Source organism: Gadus morhua, chromosome 18, assembly GCF_902167405.1.
Source record: "Gadus morhua chromosome 18, gadMor3.0, whole genome shotgun sequence".
Lineage (NCBI taxonomy): Eukaryota > Metazoa > Chordata > Actinopteri > Gadiformes > Gadidae > Gadus > Gadus morhua.
This window is the reverse complement of record NC_044065.1, coordinates 8,438,680-8,463,081: the sequence shown is the minus strand read 5'-3', so window position 1 is coordinate 8,463,081 and position 24,402 is coordinate 8,438,680. Positions and strand designations below refer to the sequence as shown.

Below are 24,402 nucleotides of genomic sequence, written 5' to 3'. Positions count from 1 at the left end.
GTGTGTGTGTGTGTTTCACCTCACCTTTTATCTCATTCTCTCCATCTCTTTCCTTGCCTCTCTCTCTCTGTGTGTGTGTGTTTCACCTCACCTTTTATCTCATTCTCTCCATCTCTTTCCTTGCCTCTCTCTCACTCTCTTTCACCCTCTATCTTGATCTCTGTCTCTTGACCCTCCTTAATATCTTCCTTGCTCTCTCTCTTTTTAGCCCTCTCCCTTGCTCTCCATGTCTCTCCCCTCTACCCTTTGTCCTCTCTCTCTCTCTCTCTCTCTCTCTCTCTCTCTCTCTCTCTCTCTCTCTCTCTCTCTCTCTCTCTCTCTCTCTCTCTCTCTCTCTCCCCCTCCCTCCCTCCCGTTCCATCCTTCCACAAACTGCGACAGGAGCTTTCCACCCTACTATGACAGCCTTGTGACATTCAGGAAAAGGGATCAACTCCACACACAGGCAGAAGAATATTCATAATTTACTCTTCTGAAAATGCCAAAAAGTCCAAATCAGTATTTCATTGGCATGATGTGGAAATTGCTTCAGGGAATGGCATTTGTTTGGAAACAGTGGAACCCACTTGATGATCTGTAATCTTAGAGAGAGAGAGAGAGAGAGAGAGAGAGAGAGAGAGAGAGAGAGAGAGAGAGAGAGAGAGAGAGAGAGAGAGAGAGAGAGAGAGAGAGAGAGAGAGAGAGAGAGAGAGAGAGAGAGAGAGAGAGAGGACGCACATTACATGATCTTAATCATGGTGGAAACTCCTCAATATACAAATATTGCATGTATATTTCTCCTAAATTGTGCATAATTGTAAAATCGAAAGCCTAAAGTTTTGTGGGCCTTGTCGATCCACATTGATATGCCAACGTGCACTTGACAGAAAGGGGTAGGAATTGAGTATTTGGTGATTTGGAACTAGGATCGCCTGGGCCAGCTTGAAGTCTTACAGAGTCCTTCCGACGACTGGGGAGCAGTCTGTCATGGAGAGCATTTCACAAAGACTGCACAGGGAGAATGCCAGGCGGGACGTGGTTAAAGATTTGTGTTGAATACCAAAAAACGAAGTGACGATGAAATAAACACCACATCCTCAAGCCATACACACTTCCTCATGTCTCTTTCCACTTGGGCATAGTCAATATAATTTTATTATGCAGTTGTGACAAATAGGCACATTATCGTTAAAACCTTAAGAATAGCATTCATCACATTGACATACAAATGAAAGTGCATACGACTGAATCACTTTTTGTCAAGGTGTTGTATAGTAGATGAAACATCACTAGAACATTGCTTTTAGTGTACTTGATTAATTTTAGAGGAACCATGTTTGTGGCTTCCTCCCGGGTCGCAGGGCTTGCTATCTATGTGATGTGATAAAGGAACTGCTTGTGTTGAACATTCTGATCAATACAAAGACATCTGTCAATGTGAGGGGGAGGTCTAGACCTGCTCCACCAGACTGACAGCCTGGGCTCTCACCCGACCTGTGTGTTCATCATCACATACCCACAGGATGTGATGCGTTATGTGGCACTTGCTGAGCTAGAAAATCAAGGTTTTGCATCCAGAGATTCAATTCAATTCAATTGTATTTGTATAGCCCTTAATCACCATTACAGTCTCAAAGGGCTTAACAGGCCAAATATTTGTGACACCCCCCTTTACCCATGCCCCCACACGGGCAAGAAAAAACTCCCTTGAATCAGCAAGGAAGAAATCTTGAGAAGAAACGCAGTGTAGGGGATCCCTTCTTCCAGAGATGGTCAGGAGTGCAATGGGTGCCACAATTGACATACAGGTAAATACATGCACATCATATTAAAATGGTGATGAGGTTCTGGCCGGTTATCCATGAGGAGAGTCCAGGCATCCAGTCCAGTACCCGCAACACGCTAGAACAGACAGAATAGTGAATTAAGAACAGACAGAATAGTGATGGGTTATCATCATGGGTCAGAGATGACCCATGATGATGAGGCTGAAAGTTATAATGAATGGCAAGGCTTTCAAGGATTAAGTCAGTAAGTAAGTTAGTCAGTACGGAAGTCATGCTTTATTTTTAGAGCAACGTTTCTAACAAAAAGTTATAAAGTGTTGGAAAGAAAGGGGTGCATAACAGCTAAATATATTCTTAAAGTAAAAATAAAATACACATTTCTGAATTTCAATAGTTTTGCAGTTGGCAGAACATCAGAACACTGAGGCCACATCATCACAATAGGTCTTATTGCGTTACTTGCAAAACATTTATGCCTCAAAGTGGGAGTTAAAAATGTGATTTGTCCGTAGGGGGGAAGTAATTTGTACACTTTCAGGAAATCACCTTTGATTACTGTCTCTTTTGCATCCCTAAAAGGACACATATTCAGTGTGTGTGTGTGTGTGTGTGTGTGTGTGTGTGTGTGTGTGTGTGTGTGTGTGTGTGTGTGTGTGTGTGTGTGTGTGTGTGTGTGTGTGTGTGTGTGTGTGTGTGTGTGTGTGTGTACGTGCGGGTGTGCCTTTGCCTTTGTGTGTGTCTGGTGTGTGTGTGTGTGTGTGCGGGTGTGCCTGTGTGTTTGTGTGCGGGTGTGTGTGTGTGTGCGCGTGCGGGTGTGTGTGTGTGTGTGTGTGTGTGTGAGTGTGTGTGTGCAAACAGCCCAGACAAGGCTTTTCTGTAGCTTCCACAATGGAGGTCTTTGATCCGACTGTGAGACTCCGGCTATTGTCTGGGCAGCACTGGGGCTTTGTGGTCCAAACAGCTCCCGTTCTTCACACCACTGATGAGTCATTCAACACCAAACCTGTTCTTGCATGGCACACACATATACACACACACAGATACACACACACACACACACACACACACACACACACATACACACACACACACACAGACTTGCACACACACAGACACACACTTACACACACACCCACACGTACACACAGGGGCTGTGTGGGTGTCACACGTTGACCTCTTTCAACATTTTGTGAAACAAAACACATGCACACTTTTTGTTATGGGAAATGTCTACGATGTATTTGTTTGATTCATTGATCGATTCATTGGTTGATGCCGATTCATACACTGAGGCACCCTGTCCGTACGGGTGGGAGAGAGGAAGAGAGGAAGAAAGATGCGAGTGCATGGTTTGGTGTCTTCAATGATGGCCACATGACAAAGACTTTGTTGATTGGTTCAAAACAGGGCAATCCCACCCTATCAGAGCCTGTCAGGGAGGAACCTGATTGGCCAATGACAGAGACGTTTTGTATGGGCTTTCAGACCAAAAACTTACAGCAGTAACTTTGCAGAAGGACACAGTTGTTATATGTCGGCTACTTTGCCAGGCAGCCTTCGATGCAGTTCTCTCAGTAAAATACATGGTATTCTTTCTGCTTTATTAATAAAGTGGTCATGTGACGGCAGCCTTGGGCCAGACGCTTCAAACAACAAATACAGCCCGAGAATAAATAGCAGGTCTGACAAAGAAACTCCAATCGGTCCAAAAAAGTGTCAGGCTATTCAATAAGTAATTATTACAATAACTCCATATGATTTTAATTTATTCCTCTAACCATATGCGCATGTGACATCATTTAGTTTTGGCCTTAAATTGAAGTTTTTTTGACTCTGAAGGCTGGATGATGAATACACACACATTGATATCAGGAAGGGGAAAGTTTCAGAGTCTTGATAGAAAAATGTTGGCTGTGCACGACTGGGGACACAGGGTGCAGTGAGTAAGCCCCAGAGTGAGTCTGTTTATCCGCCGGCTGTATGAGCCGTGCGTTTGCTGTGCAGTGGACAACACCTCACCAGGAAGAAGGAGATGAATGGGAAGATCAAGAGGCAGGGGTGTCAGAGCATGACACGGAAGCGGGGCGACGCACGGCACACCAATGTCGCACAGCCACCCTGACTTTTTTTTGAATGAGACTCATTGTTCTTTAAGCAGGATTTGAAATCTTTCATGATTGAGTGTGTTCAGATATTGGTATGTGGTCGCTGACTGTATGACTGTATTCACAGACCACATCTTCTGAAGCACGGGTTTCTTTCAACAGTCGACGTTGCTGTGTTTCAAGCCTGTGGCAGACGGACCACTTATTACTACGAAACCCATTGAAAACCAGAAGGGGAACTGGGTCTTTTTTAGCAGCCATGGCAACTGTCAGATTTTCAGATTTTAAGAGACACTTCTCTACGCAATAATTTACAGCCGTCCAAAAATGAACGAAAAATGAAGTTATTCTTTCTAAGTAGGTTCTGTTTTTCTTATATTTCTATTCACGAGGAATTCAACTGGCAAGTAAATATAAATCAAATCTTTTAGGGCTTCCCCCAGAACCTCTAACTTTAATAAGTCATGGCTTCAGAGCCACACGGATGTGTTTCTGTATCTTCTCTTCTGCCTGTGATGTTGGCTAACAGCCCCCATTCATTAAAAGCTGGCAAAAGCATCCAGCAAAGATGGATACATTAGTGTTTGTGGCGACTTAATATGCACCATATCGCCGCCAACACTCCAGCTCAATTTGGTCCATGTGACTTTTTTGTTTTGCGACTTCTTTGTCTGTTTGTGAAAGACTTCCTGCACCCAGAACAGCGCTCGAAGCAAACGGCCCCATTTGTGTTGGTCAGGCTGAAGAAAGCCAGCAAACTTTAGGTCTCCATACAGAGCCCCATGCTGACCGCAGCTACCCGCCCCGGGCCACGGTCACCGCATGGGTCATTCCCTCCACCAATCAGGAACTCTACCCTGCAGTGCTGAATTATTAACGTGGCACTCAGCACGTAAGAGTCCCCTGTCTGCTAGACCCATATGGGGATCTATTGGAGAGAGAGGGAAGGGGGGAGAGGGGGTCTCCAGGGACTTTGAAAAAACAAGGCTGTTGAAATGTTGATCTGGTTATCAAGGTACAACGTGGGGGCTTGAGCGTGGAGGACCATTGTGTGCGAAAGGTCATCTGGATGGCTTGTAAAGGGCAGTGTTTGTGTACGGCTGGAGGAAGGACTAATTTTGACCTCGACTTAAATCCCCTTTTCTTGATTCGTACTGATGACTTCATGTTAGTATTTGACCTTTTCAACATGGCTGGTTGGATGGTTTCATGTTCCGGATGTCTTTCTGTGTGTGAACATCTTTCCCTCCGAATATAGTACGATGCTATAAATGTAAAACGTTGTATTTTGGTATATGTTTTGACAGCTCTTTAAAAGAAAATCTCCCTATTACCCTTGGCAACGGCTGTCAGCAAACCACAGAATCCTTTTTTTCCGATTGCTCAAGCGTCATGAGTAAGCTGTGTTCATTATGAAACTTAATAACTGTGTGTGTGTGTGTGTGTGTGTGTGTGTGTGTGTGTGTGTGTGTGTGTGTGTGTGTGTGTGTGTGTGTGTGTGTGTGTGTGTGTGTGTGTGTGTGTGTGTGTGTGTGAGAGAGAGAGTATAGAAATTGATTTTGACACTGCACTTTGACACTGCACTTGAGACGGGAGTAGCCCACGTCTCAAGTGCAGTCTGGTGGTCCAGACTCTACTGTGGTGGAGATGCTAGGCTACTCGGATAACCGCTACATAGCTAACAGCCTGCTGCTCCCAGCCAGGTGTTTCCCCAGCCCCTCCCGCGGCTGAGCTCATAGCTCTGACACACTGAGTCACAGAGCCTGGGTGTCATGGAACATGTGGAACATGTGGAATATCATGGAACATTGTGGAATATCATGGAACATTGATGAATATCATGGAACACGGGACATATCATGAAACATGGATGGAAAGTACCTGACGAATATGACCACTGGTCACTATTATTATAGTAGTATCACTGTGCTTTCGCCATTGCTCTGTCTGATTTAGCGTTGGATGGAGTTCAAAGTAATAAAACTAGTTTTGATGTAGAATCAAACAAGCTCAAAACGAGTGATGAAACAGCGCATAACATTTCGAGGAAAACACGCTGGCCTTCGTCCGCCGCTCTAAATAATTGTCACGTTGCAGGCATGTGGTCGTAACCGGATTAGATCCTTGTCAAACTATATCTCATCTCTCTTCATCATCGCTCGTGTGTTCGTCCCTGTGGGGTTCAGGGAGAGTTTAAGACCAGAGCGTGAAGCTGAGCTGTGGATTAGAGATAGGATCTGGAACACTGGGGTCCCTGTTGTTCCTGGAGCGTTCCTCTATCTGCCACGTCCCGGGCCATCGTCCCGGCTCTTGTTCCCACGTCTCCTGCAGGGCAGACGAAGATGTCCTGACGAGAGACGCTCCATACGTCGCGTCGGGGCTGAGCAATCTAGGATAACCAGGAAGGGAGGGAGGGAGGGAGGGAGGGAGGGAGGGAGATGCACAGAACCGTCTTTGTTACTTGGAGTGAGCACTCTAGCATGCACACACACACGCACACACACAGAAACACGCACGGCTACCAAGACACACACACTAGCACACATAGATACATACATAGACACACACACACACACACACACACACACACACACACACACACACACACACACACACACACACACACACACACACACACACACAGATACGTAGAAGCAAACACACACACACACACACACAGATACGTAGAAGCAAACACACACACACACACACACAATCAAACACGCACAGCTACCAAGACACACGCACACATACATACACAAACAGAGACACACACAGATACGTAGATACACACACAGATACATAGACACACACACAATGACACACTCTCCTACGAAATCTGCCGAGGCATGAAGCAGACAATAATGCCACTCACTGTATGTTTCTAAGTGTGTGTGTGACTATGTGTGTATTTGTAGGTACTAGTGATGGGTTGGTTGCGAACGATTCGGTGAGAACGAACAAATCCCGAAGGTCAACGACGAGAACTGATTCCCAAAACAAGAGAACTGATTATTTTTTCTTTTTTTTAAACATGCAACAAAAATATGGTCACGTAAATAAAAATATACAAACGAACAGAGATTCGTCTCCCCGCGACCTATTTAATTCTTACTGCACCCCATCATGTATTAAGGATATTTAGGGGAAAAAAGGCATGTATGTACTTTATATATAATATGCTTATTTACACTTAACCTGGGTAATTTCGCCAGAACATTAGAAAGTAGTAGGCTGGAAGGAGCTGAACGGAACTGGAAGAACTGATTCACGGAAAATAATAGTTTTGCCCATCCCTAGTAGGTACGGGACTATGTTCTAACAGTGCGTGAGATAGTGTGTGCTTCTTCATGTGTGTTTGCTCCAACATGTGTGCGTCCCGAGTGTGTATTTTCTTTGTGTCGTTCACGTGGGAGTAGGCCTGCGCCTCAGACCGCCCCATCTGCCCAAACCAAAACAATGTCTCCCGAACAACGATATGCTCTACTCTCTCTCTCTCTCTCTCTCTCTCTCTCTCTCTCTCTCTCTCTCTCTCTCTCTCTCTCTCTCTCTCTCTCTCTCTCTCTCTCTCTCTCTCTCTCTCTCTCTCTCTCTCTCTCTCTCTCTCTCTCTCTCTCTCTCTGTGTCTAGCCATCAATGTCTGTCGGTCTCTCTCGTTCCGTTCTCTTTATGTATTTATTTAAGCTAGGATATAACCCTCCATTACAAATGGAGCTGAGCAGTTGTTCCTATCTGTGCTGATGTCACTCCTCTTCTTTCCTTTCCTTTCCTCTCCACTCCTTCCCTCCCCTCTTCTCTCCCCTCTCTTCCCTCTCCTCTTCCTTCCCTCCCCTCTCCCCTCTCCTCTATCCTCTTTCCCCCTCCTCCCCCTTCTCTCCCCCTCTCCCCTGGCCTCTCTCCTTTCTCCTCTCTCCCCTCTCCTCTCTCCCCTCTCCTCTCTCCCCTGTACTCTCCCTCCTCTCCTCTCCCCTCCCTCCCCTCCCTCCCCCAGCTCCAGATAATAATAATTTCTTATCCTTAGACACATGTGTGTGAGACATCAGGCTGTTTCTCACACCCAGAGTGGCCCCGGACCCTCTAGCTGAGTGATCTCTCTCTCTCTCTCTCTCTCTCTCTCTCTCTCTCTCTCTCTCTCTCTCTCTCTCTCTCTCTCTCTCTCTCTCTCTCTCTCTCTCTCTCTCTCTCTCTCTCAGCCTCATAACTCTTGAGCAACAGCGTTTTGGATAGCTTCTCGTACCGTGAGACACTCACTAACGGTCTGTACTTAAGAGTTGACTTGGCAGCGGTTGACCTCAGGTCCTTGTGGTTTGAACAAAGTCATTTTTGGCTCTCTGTGCCTTCTCTGTTTTTCTAAATGTTTAAGTGGATTATTCTGGTGTAAAGTGTCCCCTCTGTTTTTCTTGGGTTATCCCTGAAATCCGGATAGACTGTGGGTGTTACAACAACACAGCCATGTTGTGATATGAGACTAGACGTTATCCTGAGGTTACTGTGGCTTATCTCTGGTCTTGAACTGGTCTGAACCATTTTTTACGATAATAATAAAAAGTAAATAATACCAAAATAGCATCACGTTGTATATGAGGAGATCGGAGAAACAAGAACTAACAAGAAATTCGATTTTACCAATGAGTCACCATATGCTGCCCTTCGTTCTGAAACCGAAAGACATGTTAGGTTAATACTCCTGCCTGTGCCCTTGAACCAGGCACTAGGCAGTCGCCCTGGAGTGTGTCCCTGGGCCCTGCACCGGGGCTGCCCACTGCCCCACTGCTCCTAATGCTTCAAGATCTGGATTTCTGCCACGATAAATTCCCCTGATTGAAAGGGGATTTTTTTTTTTTTGTGTGTCTCTGTGAGTTTTTTTTCCATCACCCTCCTGCCCGTCAGTACTTTCACAACAGGGTTTTGTTTCGAGGAACACAGGGGCGTGCCGGCCCGGTCGTGATGACAAGAAGAAGGGAAGCTACGGTCGCAGGGTTGACAGAAAGAGGGAAACATGGTCATTTGTTCACTAAAAAATGGGAAGCAGCCACTTACATGTATGTGTGTGACCCAGCGTTGTCACCTCACCTCCGGTTCTGGTTGGCGGAACAACCTGAGGTCGGAGGTAGAGAGGGGAGAGGCCGCTGAAACGTGAAGTCCTTGGCAAGGGCAGACGATTTCCAACACAGTTTGACACGAACGTCAAACTTTTTATTTATTTTTTATTTGGTATTTTTTTTATTTTTTCGCTTTTCAGGCCCTTCAATGACATTCAGTCATAAGATAATGTTATTCTGCTGCTGCAAGCCGGGAAAATAAATCAAAGTATTTTTGTGTGCTTATGTGATGCGCTGCTTTAATGTCTCTGAGGTGAGACCAAAAGCTAATTTCCGGCCAAGGCTGGACAATAAAGTTGTATTATCTTCTGTTCTATTCTTCTATTCCTTTCAGTGGTGCATTATTCCTAAAAAGCAAAGAGAAACACAGGAAGCGACGGCACCCGATGTAGACGTGAGATCCGTCATAATATGACATTTTGTTCACCGGGCGCGTCGAACAGACATGCTGTGTGCTTCAATGACTATTTCATTAAAGTCCTCAGACGCTTCGTACATCATAACGTACGACACTGTGTCAGGATTACGCAGACCAGTGCCCTGCGGAACCCATCTGCGGTCCTCTTCCCACAGCGTTTTGCTTATTCCGTCTATACAGATAGGTTCAACCGCTGTAGGAGATGAAGTTCAAGGTTTGGGATCCACTTTCAATGTTCTGATGCTCTGTTTCAACTGGACTCTGACTTAAGTGTAACCTTAGTTCAGCTAATGTGTTCTGATGTGTTATTGGATCACACACAAATACACAAGCTCTCACACACACGCAGGCACACAAACCAACGTACACAAGCTCTCACAAACACATACAAATGCTCTTACACAATTGCACATGTACACACGCACACACACACACACACACACACGCACACGCACACGCACACGCACACACACCACCCAATGCAAGGTTCTAGAATCTAGATCAATGCTAATTCTATATCTCGAATGCTGTATTAAGATCTGCAAACTCAACAGCTGATCCGATGAACTTTGACCCTTTCGCGCCCCCATGTTGTTCCACATCCGGATGGTGTTGGCAAGGGTCAGCGGAGGTCAGATTCCTGCTCTTACGCCCATCAGCATCCTCCTCCTCCTCACAGTGCTGCTATATATAGACACGCACACATGCCAGAAGGCCCAATGCACACAGTGCACGGTGCACACAGTCACCGGTCAGGAGCTGATGAGTCACACAGAGCGGCTTTAGTTCTGAAACTTTGTAAAGGGAGAGCAGCTTAGACCAGACCAGCGGTCAGACTTTGTGTTGAAACTCTGGACAACTAATGAGGCAGCATATCCTCCTCCTCCTCCTTCTCCTCCCTGTCCACCACCTCCTCCCCTTCCTCGTCCTCCTCCTCCTTTGCCTCCTACATCTCCACCTACTCCTCCTCCTCCTCCTCCTCCTCCTCCTCCTCCTCCTCCTCCTCCTCCTCCTCCTCCTTTGCCTCCTACATATCCACCTCCTCCTCCACTTCCTCCTCCTCCTCCTACAACTCCTCTTCCTCATTTTACACCTCCGCCCTCTGCTCCTCCTCCTCCTCCTCAAAACCAACAAGTGGGTGACTCAATCCTCCTCATGACTGTAGGCTCTGTATTCAGACAGTTTGTGAATCATATGTTCAGGGTGGCGGCCCTGGAGGATTTGTTTATCGTACAAAGCCATCGTGCAATGGAAGCTTATACCATTGTTGCGTGTTGTGTTGTCCTTGTTGGAAGATCACGTGACCAAAAACCGGTTTGGCGTTGCCAGGTTCACACTGGCCGCCCGTTGCCAGTGAACGGTAACCCCCTCTGTTGAGGCACATGGTGCACGGGGCCGGCCACCTGGTTATCTGTTTCCACAATCATTGACTAACCCTGGACTGCCGCCGTTTATTTATGGCTCTCTCACAAAGAGAAACTCAACAAAGGACTGTAATTGAAATGGAGGCACTGTGAGCTATTGGGTTCTCTATAATAAGAGACACTTCTGAGGTTCCTTTTGGGCGGTGAAGACCTCCTGTCATCTGAGGGGAGAGAAACCCCCCGCGTATATTTACAATACGCAGACGGATGTCAACAAAGGGGGTCTCTTGTTTTGTTTACTTCTGCATCGTTCTGTGTGTTCCAAGCCCGTAAGCGTTGCCAGGAGACGCAAGTTCCGCCGACTTCAATATGTCGCATTGGCCCGTTGGATTGCGTTGTGGTTTCAGGGGACCCTTAATGTCCTCGAGATCACCAGACGCTGATTCAACAGCTGCTGCGAAACGGGTCGAAAAACACAGATGTAACGTGTTGATTTTTACGTGGGCTAGCAAAACGTACGGCAGAATGGCGTTCTCCATGACGTCCCCCGCCCCGGATAGTGTCTCCAAATGAAACTTCGACGAGGGGACTAATTTGTATGGCTCTGGATTTTTTGAGGCTAATTTGTATGGCTCTGGATCTCGTCACGGCGTCCCCTCGTCAAAGACGGATCAACGCTCGGCTCTTTCCCGAGGAGAGATCACGTCTTTGTGAGAGTTTAATTACACTTCATTTTGGGGCCGGGGTCCCGTTCAGGCTGTGAATATCAGACCTCTGCTTCACTGGGTAAGCTGAGTGCTCCACTCTGGAGCGGTCAAACACAGATTCAGAGTGAGCTTTCAGCACCGCGGTTGCCACTGTATTCCCTATGGGGTTGGGACACGAAACCCATACCTAGCGTTGGCGCTGGCCTGGGCTTCACACTCAGCCGACCGCTAAAATGCTCCACCATCGATTCCTGCCCCTTCAGAGTTCAAACCATTTCAACTTTCACCCCGGTCAAAGCACGTCCAGTCAGATCACAGCTTAGTTCGACGTTCTAAAACCAAACAAATCTCATCAGCGTTCTTCGTTTCTAGTCCTAGATGCATGTTCCCACGAGTAAAAATAGCTGAATTCCTATTTGTCGGCTTGACGTATTCCCACTTCCCAAGCGAGTGTCCAACACGTCGCTAAACACTCATCATGTGTTGATGTTTTAAGCCTCCAGAGACAAGGGTCAAAGCCAAGGTCGTTCAGGGTTATAGCACGTCTATCTGCATGGTGGCGGCCCTCGGGGGCCCCATCTCACTTCACAGCCAGGAGGCGCATGGTTTAAGACCCCCCCCCCCCCCCCCCCCCCCCCCCCGGGCCTCTATGTGTTAATGTTGCATATTCTGCACCTCCTCGACACACATTCAAACGTTTCTCAGTGCGAGGCGTTGCTGAGAAAACGCATTCGTGAGCCAACCCTTTGGGTAAAATAAGATCTCATAAATACAGCCGTTGAATACAACGATGATACTCACTGGCATCATGGGTCTTGACTTCGAATCCCCCCCATTGTTTTTTAAACGCCCCTTTCCTGGTCATGGATGAGTGTGTGTGGGTGTGTGTGTCTGAGGGCGGATCTCTTATCTCTCCACGCTACGGGGCGTGCAGCCAGATAAGAGCCTTCTGGTTTCAAACCTCGACCGAGATGTTATCGTTCTCTGAAGACGTGCCACAGCTGCACCTAGACAGACAGAGACACACACACAGACACACACACAGAGACACACAGACACATACACACACACACACACACAGACACAGACACAGACACAGACACATAGACACACATGCACACAGACAGGAAGAATGACAGAAACACAGACAAGCAGAACCAGAGACAGACAGACACACGGACAGAAAAGAAAGACACTGAAATAGACAGACAGACTCACAGAAAAATGCAGACACACTGAGAGATGGACACACAGACAGATGCATAGACATGACACACAGGCAGATAGACACAAACGCACACAAACGCACACAAAAACATAACACGCACACACACACACACACACACACAGAAACACACTCACACACACACAGAAACACACTCACACACACAGAACACACACATAGTGACGACACACCGGCAGACAGACAGACGCACACCTACAGAGGGAAAGAAAGACACCCGCACAAACACACACACTCACACGCAGCGTCACAGCAGACATGACTAGGCGCCGTGGATTGGTCTCTCGGTGGTAGGTCCTCTTATCAGGGGTTGCGTCTGCTGTGGGCTGCAGGGGCTTCTCTGGCATGCTGTGAATGTGGAGCCTGAGGCTGGGGAGGCTGATGGGGTTAACCATCTGGAACCATGCATTATTCAGCGCCGCATATGCCAAGACGAGCTGCCTCGTACGTTTGTCACCCGCCCTCGACTTTAAAAGGTGCACCCATTCACTCACTCATGTGCTCCTCTTTTTCCTCCGCTCCTCCTCACTGGAGTGGCACCATCGCGTCATGCGCAGACGGCGTGTCAGGGTGTGTGTGTGTGTGTGTATGTGTGTGCGTGTCTGGGTGTGTGTGTGTGTGTGTTCATTTGAAGCCTGCCTTAAGATTTGAGACTTGCTTGAATTCGGTCCGCTCTTACCCGTCTACCTGAGGCAGAGGATCTACAGATAAGACGTTAGTGCGTGGTAATTGCGTGGTCGTTCGTAAAAGTTAGCATTTCCGATTTGGATAAATTACAGATAAATAGACAAATAGCTCATTGTGGATGGACATCACATGTATGCTCAACGACTCAGGCTTTGACTTTTCAAGAGGTTGGGTTAGCTAAAGAGACTACCAATTGTAATTAGGGAAAGTTGTAACCGGTCTAGAACAGCCGGGGTACATCAATACAAGCAAGTCATTTCTAAGTCACCCACCTAATCGTTTTCCATACACGACTGCTCTGCTCAGTGCTATAAATACTCCAGTATCACCTTACCGAGAATAAAGTAACATCAGGGTTCTAGTTTCTCAGGGATATGGCGACTGATGCATCTAGAAGTAGCGCGCAGGAAACTAATGATCTAGTCACAAACACAGACACACACACACACACACACACACACACGCATATACATTTCGCACACACACACACACACACACACACACATACATACACATACACATACACATACACATACGCACACACATGCACACATCCACACAGACACACCCCTGACCTCCTTCTCTTGTTGGTTTCCTCAGAAAGACTCTGGTGATCTCCCCCCCCCCCCCCCACACACACACAAACACACGCATTCACACACACACACACACACACACACACACACACACACACACACACACACACACACACACACACACACACACACACACACACACACGTGTGTGTTCGTACGCATTAACGCAGGGCCATGTGTTTGCTCTCATGCAATTGATGTCAGTGTGTCCTGGTGTACTCATCTCTGGTAACTGGAAACAAAACTATTTCCCAGTTTGTAAATGGGCTGAGATATATTCTTTGATGGTTTGGCCTCGGCCACAACCGCCCGTCAGTTGTGGTTGACTGGATGGCCTCCCACCCACCCCCCCCCCCCCCCCCCCCACACACACACACACACACACACTCACATGCATGCCCCCACGAACACATAGACACACACACACACAAATGCACACATGCACGCATGCACGCACGCACACATACACCTACAAGCACACATGCACACACACTCACCCGTGTGTACACACACAGACGCACCCTCACTCACACACACACACACACACACACACGCACGCAAGAAGGCAAAGCCCGACAAGCAGCTCACAATTCTGTGTTTGTGTGTGTGTGGTGTGGTGTGCTTGTGTGCTTTTGTGTTTGTGCTGTGTAAAAAGTGATATGCTTGTAGTGGTTAACGCTAAGAGGAAAATACATGGCTGCTTAGCAAATCTCTTTCTCAAGAGGATTGGCAAATTCACCGGCGAGCCAGGAAGAAGGAAACTGAACTCATCACAGCGTGCTAGCAGGAGGAGTGTGTAGTAGGCGGTACGTGTTGGGGTACAACGCCGCCCTGGCCTTTCAGTCAAAGACAGAAACAAACAGACAGAGACCCATAAGAAACACAAAAACCAAAGCAAACTTGTGCGGCACCAAAGGCATGTCTGAAAACATAAAGTGAATGGGTCATTTGCATTTTACATTGACTGCACTTATATTGCGCTTTTAAGACCTGTGGCCGGTCAAAGTTCTTCATGTTCACCCATTCATAAATCATTTCCCATCCCAATTCCTACACACATTCATACGCACATTCATACACCAAGGGCAGTGTCAACCATTGGAAGAGTGCTGCAGAGTCTAGGTGCCAGGGCCTCAGAATCTCCTCTTATCTTAAAACGAGTTTGAAGATCAGATAGAAGAAGTTGGCCATGAGATGCTCAGAGCCCAACATGGGGGTGCAAGTGAGTCCACCAGATAAGTTATAGGAACTCAGAAGTGGTGGTGTGGGGAGTCCGAGAGATACAGCTATAATTGAAGCGGGAGCCGCAGAAGATAGAGACAGGACTCAAGGTGGAGGGGTCTGTGAGCCGCTTTCAAATGATGACCTCCCCATGTGGTGGGTGAACGTCACGAGGAACACAGTGCTCCTTCTCTTTGACTGCTCGACGGCTGGGACATGGATGCCTCACTATCTCATGAAATATGTTTGCTTATTTTTGGAAAAAGAGTCGCCGTCACTCCCTTTCACATTCCATACATTTTTGGGCAATAACTCAAGACCAAGAACAAGACCAAATGTTCTTTCACTTGGTGAGCTGGGACTCCAAGGAAGACAAGATCACCAAATATAAGCTTTCGGCAAGTCCGAAGCTTCCCACTGAAGCGCGCTGCCTCCGTCTCTAAAAATGCTCATCGCTCTGGGTTCCGTCAGGGTTGACGGAACCCAGATTTCTCCGTGTCGAGAATCCCTGGTGATAAACGGGAACACAAGGTGTCGCTTACACTACAAGGGCTGATGTCATGTTATCGTCAACAAGGAAAGAGAGCAGCTCAGCTGGCCTTTCACACGGTCCCCCCCGAATCCCCGCAGCAGCAGCAGCAGTAGCAACGCGACCGTACTGACGTCTTTAACCAAACTCAAACAGTCCGGAGGCCTGCGAAACTCGACTGCAGTCCACATGAAACCCGATACGTCTTCCCCCAGCCCCCCCCCCCCCCCCCCCCCCCGTGGCCTGCGCTACACACTGTTTTACCGCTCCTCGCCTCGTTGCCGTATTGTTTTCATGTTAATCGATGGCAGCTGTTCGCCGGCCCCCTCGCTTGGCGCGCACGCCGGCCTGATGTTAGTCAACAGCGAGCGCGTGTTGACTCTCTGTGCGCTCCGCTGCAGAGACCCCTCGGGCCGACTGGCCGTTTGTTGATGTTCGTGTGGCTGCTGCTGACGAACTCGGCGATCCCCGGTGACCTCGTGATGTCATCCGTTGCTGTTTTGTGAAACACAGGAGCAAAAAAGCCTGTGAATCGGAATCGTTAAGTGGCGCCGAGTTGCGCTGCCAGTTTGGGTTGTATCTATATTTGTATTTCTTGCAATTATGCGTAATTATCCGCAAACAAATCCACGACAAACGCGGAGCCGAGTTTGTTTAGGATCTCTTTCAAGCGTTCTTTCCGGGCTGCTGGTGAGTTGATTCGTGTTGGTGTGCTTCCCATTGAAATTTGTTCCTTCCTCTTCCTCCACAGAGAACCTCGTCTCTGAGTCAGCTGCCGATGGAGGACCTGAAGGAGCCGCTGCCCCCCCAGTGGCGCTGCTACATGTCTCCACAGGGGCGGCGCTATTACGTCAACACATCCAGCAACGGTGAGAGCTCAGAGACGGGTGCAGGCGTCTGTTCCTACACAGATCTCTGTTCTTGTCTGTAAAGGTTTTTCCATTGAGTGATCACCTGGAGGTTTAAGGACCGCATCTGTCTAGACCGGATCTGTCACATGAAGCATTTCCCGGGATATCACCTAGGATTAAAAGGGACGTTATTCTTTTCTGTTCTGTTATAGTCAGGAGTTTTAGTAACCGAATATTGTATGATCGCCTCGGCCACCCGTTTGATTCTCATTAAATACCGACGATCGTTCTGGAGCGCTTCCTTTGAACTGGCGCCAAGAGTCTCTTTACACCTAGTGGTGAGAGAGAGAGAGAGAGAGAGAGAGAGAGAGAGAGAGAGAGAGAGAGAGAGAGAGAGAGAGAGAGAGAGAGAGAGAGAGAGAGAGAGAGAGAGAGAGAGAGAGAGAGAGAGAGAGAGAGAGAGAGGGAGGGAGGGAGGGAGGGAGGGAGGGAGGGAGGGAGGGAGGGAGGGAGGGAGGGAGAGGGAACAGCAGAGAGAACCGTCTGACAGCAGCCCCTCCTTGCTCCTCCCTGCGCCACCTTGCTTCTGTCTAAACAATCAGCATTCTGTCTCTTGTTGAGTCTTCGTTAGAGTGCGACAGACACAGACACAATAACACACACACACACACACATACGCTTATCCATTCACAGACTGGCACAACACCCGCCCTGTCTTCTTCTGCACGGTCTAGGCATGGCGAGCCCGGGACTTGTCCCATGTTAACCTAGGGCGGGGGGGACAGGAGCCTGGGGTGGTGCTGGTAGGGTTTGATGGGATTTAGTCTAGTCGACGGACACCGCACCCTGACTGGGATGATTGATTGACAGTTAGGGCAGGACTGATCCTCTCAGCCAGCGAGGGCGTGGGTTTAAACGCGTCGTTTCAACACAACTTGTGGAGGGATGAACCAGGCGTTAACATAGCGTCTGGAGGTCTTCCCAGGCATTATTGCAGAAGGGGCACGGTCTGGTCCTGCCACATCAGAGCGGATTCTATTTTAGGAGCAGGGCCCCACCCCACCGTCACCAGACCAGAGGAGACGAGTGCAGAGAGACAGATCCGCCTGCTCTCAAGGTTAAAGGGGGAGAGGCGGCAGGTTGCATCCAAGCTGAGACTTAACGACGACATCAGGTGGCTCCCGTACCCGAGCCACGCTGTGTTTCTTTCTTTGTTCAGGTTGTACGGGTGCCACAGCAGGGTTTACATTTTTTGGCTCAGAAAATATATCTGAAATATATCATTTGCATAAAAGTCCTATTTGGAGGTTATTTGTGTTTCCTTTATTATTCTTTCATTTGTTTACGTGTGTATATTATTTCATTTATCCATCCGGGAAAATTAGGTTATAAAATGAAGAATTGGATAAAAAATAAGCAATCCACACATGAAGACATATCGTGTGTTGCTAAAGGTGATATGCGACTCAGCATCGCACAGACGGATTTCCAGGCTCCCATCAACACCCAGAAATGCAACCTATTCTTCTTAACACAGGACGGAGGTCATTAGTTCCAGCATAGTGTGATTCCCTTCCACGCCTGAACATGACCACTGTGGACAGTTGATCATCACACACACACACACACAGAAACACACACACGCACACGCACAAATGCACACGCACACACACACACACACACACACACACACACACAAAAAAACACACAAAAAACACACACACACACACACGCACACACACATACACACAAAAACACACACAAACACACACATACACAGAGCAGTATTGTGAAAGCGTCCTCTGAGGCCAGAGCAGAAAACAACCCCCAGGTCTTTGGTTTTTCTCCCTTGCTGACATAATGAGAAAGCTGTGGAGAAAGGCCGGTTCACATGCAAGTGCAGTCATTATGGCAGGCCGCACGGCGCGAAGCATTTACACTGCGGAGCCGAGGTCCGTGTCGGTCTCTGGCAGACACACACACACTCATGGTAACAACCGTTACCGTTAACAACCATTTCCAAAAGACCCCATCTGATAGAGTTTAGCATTTTGAGAGCCTTCGTTATTTATGGCATCTGGGCTATTTCTGCAAGAAGCAAAGTTCAGCGAGATTAGATCAGGGCACAGTGTGTGTGTGTGTGTGTTTGTGTGTGTGTGTGTGTGTGTGTGTGTGAGAACGTGAGAGAGAGAGAGCAAGAGAGAGAGAAACTGTGTATGTGTGTGTGAGCATGTGTACAGTGTGTTTACAATTGTGTGTGTGTGTGTGTGTGTGTGTGCGTGTGTGCGTTTGTGTGTGTGTGTGTGTGTGTGTGTGAGTGCTATTGCACAGTACATGTTCGGATAAACCCCTCATATACACATGTTTAATGTTTCTCCATTGCCATAGAAACAGAGCTTGTGGGTGTGTGTGTGTGTGTGTGTGTGTGTGTGTGTGTGTGTGTGTGTGTGTGTGTGTGTGTGTGTGTGTGTGTGTGTGTGTGTGTGTGTGTGTGTGTGTGTGTGTGTGTGTGCGTGGGTGGCCTGTTGTCCGTATGTGATGGTCTGTTGCTCCAAGCGACATTTGGTCCTGCTGCGAGGTTGTTGTTTGTATTAGAAGCAGAGCTCTCTGGTCTCTTGGTGTTCAGCGACCCCCTCATGGCTTGTCTCATACTCTCAACACTAGTCTCTATACAAACGCATTCCTCCGATGACCTACTGGTTTACATATGTTCCTGTGTGTGGTGTATCGGTGGGCCCTGTGTGTTGGCTTGCTCACCACCTGCTCAGGCAGAAGGAGGGCTTGTCGTTTCGGAACGGATTGCCGCCTGTGATGGTTCACGTTAAAAGTATTTGTAATTTTAAATCTCGGTCCTGTGATTTGGATGGACCACAATATGTATTATATTACCTTTCGTCCCTATGACATTTTTTTACCACCAATTCTAAACATAGTATGATGATAGTTGTGTGATGAAAATGTGTAAAATGAGGATCTGTTAATTTTACACAACTACCCTCTAAATACCGGGAGGAACCACGTTTATTTTTATTTATTTTTGTCACGGCGCATTTCACTCACCAATAACTGACAGATGGCTGTGCGATTTCCCAAAAATTTAACTCAAATTATTTCTCATTTATCTTACCTATTGCATCTTTAAATCAGCATTGTTGGGGGTAAACATGACCCAACATAGGAAGTACTCCTCACAGTGAACTAGTTTGGTCTAGTACTAACAGAGGACGGCTTCAGTGTTTATCTCGAGGACAGAAGGCAGCTCGTGGAACAACACAACGTCATATGGCCGCTAATAAAACATGGACGTCTCCAGCCTTGAGGACACTTTTTGGTCCAATCCAACCAGCGCCCATAGGCTTGGAGATCCACCGCAGCGTCTGGTGGGCGGCGCAGCCGGAGCCAGGCTGGCGCGGGGAGCGGACCACGTCACGCCTCTACACCGCTCCTGAGACATTAACCGCCGGCCGATGAGGAGTCATTTATGATCACAACACGCACCTCATAACCTCACCAGGCACTGACATATTAACATGCAGCACACGCTCATGTTATCAATATAATACACCGATAATCTAACAGTCAATAGTAGTTTCAAGTTGTATTGGTCATGTGCAATTAGAGTACAATGTGCTTTAAAGTGCATTGAAATGCTATTTGCCCTTGGCTCTCTCTCAGACCCAAAATATGTATTGTTATTTTGTGATAATGATCTGATAAATAAACGGTACCACAGTTGATGTTGATATGGATCCGAGATGACTGTTTGAGCTTAATTTGTATATTGTTACCGTACACACACTGTGCACATTGTAATTCGTAGCGACCGTAACTTCATTAGTAGCTTGCAATGACAGAGGACGTGGCAGGTGGCACTACTGCTTCTTACCTGTGTAAACTCTTTTGAAGTGAAAAGAAAACTGCAAGAAATCTGGATTTTCAAGTCCCAGTTGCCTAGTTACCTGACTTTTTTCAGAGTTCACATATAGAAATGTTTTCTTAGCGTTTTACATCGGATTCAGTCGCCGAGTATTATAAGCATTACTTTTTTGAGCATTCACTGTAAAATCTAATTGGGTTATAAATTGTTTTTGCCATACTATCCCCTCCGGAAAAGCGGCGCATTGAAAAACAATTTCCGTGTGCTAAAGAGATTAGGTCTGTTTCTGCATGGATATCCCTATTCCTCCCGGGTTATTGATTTCCTAACGACCAGCTAACGCAGAGGAATTGAACCATTAAGTTGAAGAAGGGTTTTTTTTCTTTGTAAGACTGAAAAAAGGTTGAGAGACCGGCGGGCAGTAGCTCGCTCCCTCCCGTCATGTGAGCCGTTTAGGACCCCATCTGTCGTCTCTGATACCGGGCCCCGGCCCACCAGTCAGCGCAAGCACCCAAATGAAATCAGAACTCTCTCTCTCTCTCTCTCTCTCTCCCTCTCCCTCTCCCTCTCCCTCTCCCTCTCCCTCTCTCTCTCTCTCTCTCTCTCTCTCTCTCTCTCTCTCTCTCTCTCTCTCTCTCTCTCTCTCTCACCCTCACCCTCACCCTCCCTCCCTCTACCTCCTCAAAGATCTGCATGCGTTTATCACTGAAAAGGGGCTGATTGCCCTGAAATGCTCCCCTTGAAACAAACAGCGATGTCAGCGAGGGAAGATGAGGAAGCGGCTTGGTCTAAAGCTGCTGCTGCTTCTTTTCAGCGGTTTAATTTTTCTGTGTGAATAGTGTGAATTCTCGGTCAAAGAACGATGGTGGAGAGGGGGTGCAAACTGTTTTCAGGCCTAACCCCAAGAGTCGGGATCATTGTTCACCAAACGCATTCCATCTGGCTAACAAAACCGGAGCTAAGGATTTAAATGAAGTGAAATCAAGAATATTCCTAACTATAGACTTGTTGATTTTATATACGGAGAGCCGGCTTTGCACAGGTGCTGACAATAAGAAATTAGGAGGATTAACAGAAACCTCAGAGAAGTAGTCGGTTTATGATCTGACGAAACATAATTAACATTTGCTCAATAATCTAGTACGGGACACACGGACACACAGGAAAGCTAAACACCCTGTTTGAGCTTGTTCCTGCCCACTATCAAATTCTACAAAATGCCAAATCTCCATCTTCTGGGAAACTGTTGAACCACTGTACATATAGGGGCGGGGCTATTCTGCTGTTCAGACGTTTGCCCTCTTGCACAAGCCACTCCCACTCTCTAGAATCTGATTTGGTGGTTGCAGCCAGAGTGTTTGATTGACGTTATCTGCTAGTCCCAAACGGCCAATAACGTGTTACTATTGTAATAGCATGCGTTTAACCAATAGAGGGAAATTTGAGTCCATGTTTACATTTTGTCCTAATTCCTTTAAACTTTGTGCATTTAGGTCCAGCTTTGGATGAGGATCCCTCCATATCAATGCTATGTTACCTACCTGATGACTTTTCATTAAAAATAAGTTGTGGGAAGTTTTGATTTTCCTTCACGTCACCTACTAAATTTAGGTTGTTTATGTGTTTCAATTATGTTGTATGTACTGTAAATCTCTGTTGGCGATAATGTTTACATTTATTTCTGCATGTACTTGCACTATTGTAGACCACATAGTAAAAAGAAATAATACTACGAAAGGGAAATTGGCAGTTCCCTTTTTGTAGTAGCTATTATATTTCTAATACTGCCGGAACTTGCTGTTGTGACATCCGTAATTGGTGTCTGTTCTTCATAAAGTGCTCTCCTATCTTATGTTATGTTTTGTTAATGACCTCCTAACAGAAACCACATGGGAGAGGCCGTCCAGCGCACCTGGGACGCCTAAATCCTCTATGAGACACAAGAACTCCCTCCCAGCAGGTACTGCAGTGAAACACCCTCATCACATATCTCACACACCATTCTGTCATTAAGCCACCAATTAAAATGTTGTATTGTGGCCACTGTAGCAGTTGGCCTATTGAAAGCTTCATCCACTCGCACAAATGAGTATTCTTTGGTCAAATATCTCTGTTACCAAACAGGAAACTAGGTTGTTCTTGGTTTATGACCCAGGCCCCATGCTGTGTCCCCCAAGAAGTTCTGCTATAACAAAGACTCACTGCTGGATCCAATATTATAACTTTAGGTTTACGGTCTGAAACAAAGCTGGTGTCCTTATGGTACTGAACTTGAATACTTGAATAAGTAGTTAGGGAGTGAATGTGATCCTGATACTGATAGTGATATGACATCTGCAATAGAAAGCCTTCCCAAATCGAGGGAAAATGTGCAGAAAAAATAACATGGATGGGAGTTGATCCCTGAGGATCTGATTGGCTCATTGATAAGTGAACTGGCCAACCAGCTGTTTGTTAGGCCAGTGGGCTTCGGAGCAGCTTGCGGTCATATCACACATGGTGTGATATGACCGCAAGAGATTTTAAAGGGTGAGTAAGCCTACCGCTTTAGCACAAGAACTTCCGCCCAGCAGACTCAAAAATTGGTGTTTGAGGAATAGAAACGAACGGTGACGGACACCTGGGGTTCCGTAGGAGCAGGTGCGAGGGGCGTTGTCAGACGTTGTACGAACGTATGTCACATCCAACTCAGTAGAAAACTAACACTCCTTCGTTTTGCGGGTAATTAATTGCACTTTAATTTTTTTACTTTGCCTTTATTTTCTCTTACGTATTTATTTTATTTTATTATTTCATTTTATTGTGCACTTTCAACAATGCACTTTTTTACTTTGCGTTTGTCTTCTTTTCCTTATATATTTTATGTTATTATTTTATTTTATTTTATGACGATGTTTCTATGTGAAGCACTTTGAGTCGGCCTCATGTTTGAAAAGTGCTATGAATAAAGTTGCCTTGCCTTGCCCTGCCTAATAAAGGAAAGCCTTTTTAGCCATGTCTAGCCGAGCCCTGTATTTTACAGAGAATTTACTTGAACTTAACAACTTTATAAATCTTTGTCAAAAAAGCGAAACCATTTCTCTCCCTCCCCTTTGCCAGTTCCCTCACTCTTTCCCATGATGATTCTTCTTCATTTTCTTATTCCTCGTCTTCTCGTACCCTGAGGCTAAAAGGGTTTTCGAAATTCCAGTTGCACAAAAGCTTGTGACCCCCCCGCCAAACACACAAGTACACACACAAACACACACACACACACACACACACACACACACACACACACACACACACACACACACACACACACACACACACACACACACACACTTCCTGTGACTAATTTTATCAGTGGTCTTGACCGTGGAGCTGAAGGCCCTCTCTGTCTTTCCCAGTTTGGCGCGGCTCCTTAAGAGTGACAAACAGCCACAGAAAATACGTTTTTCTGCATTTCAAAGGTGGTCTTCAGCAGGCATGGCATGCATCTAAAAAATACTGCTGCATCCTATCATATAATTATCTATCAACTTTCTCAAAGGCCCATTCTCTGTTACATAATCAGGATATTTTAGGGAGGATAATGAGTTCTGGGCTCGAAACCAAAAAAACAAAAAAATAAATGTCATATAAAATCCCCACTAAAATTAGGCCCAGCTCAAGCCAATAATAGTGCAGCTTAAGCTAGATTCAGCTTCTGTTTGTTTTTGTGGACATTATTATGGGCTTTTTGTGCCTTTATGGACAGGAAATTAAAGAGAGACAGGGGAATGGGTCAAAAGAGAGGCAATGACATGTAACAAAGTACCAAAGGTGGTAATCAAACCTGGGTTGCTACAATAAGCATGGTTGGCACTCCAATGGGTCGAGCCAACCAGCTGCCCCTGACCTCAACGTGTTTTGACTGCATTTGTTTGTTTCAATTGTCCCTGACCGAACTCACTG

The 24,402-nt window shown here is 46.7% G+C and overlaps 1 protein-coding gene across 1 annotated transcript in view; it reads left to right on the top strand.

The window, feature by feature from the left end:
* gas7b (growth arrest-specific 7b) overlaps positions 1 to 24,402 on the top strand; it is a 47,803-nt gene that overhangs the window by 1,152 nt on the left and 22,249 nt on the right. The window contains exons 2-3 of the mRNA XM_030339684.1: positions 16,490 to 16,607; positions 22,349 to 22,426. Of these exons, the coding sequence (XP_030195544.1) occupies positions 16,490 to 16,607; positions 22,349 to 22,426 (196 nt within the window). The remainder of the gene's footprint in view (positions 1 to 16,489; positions 16,608 to 22,348; positions 22,427 to 24,402) is intronic.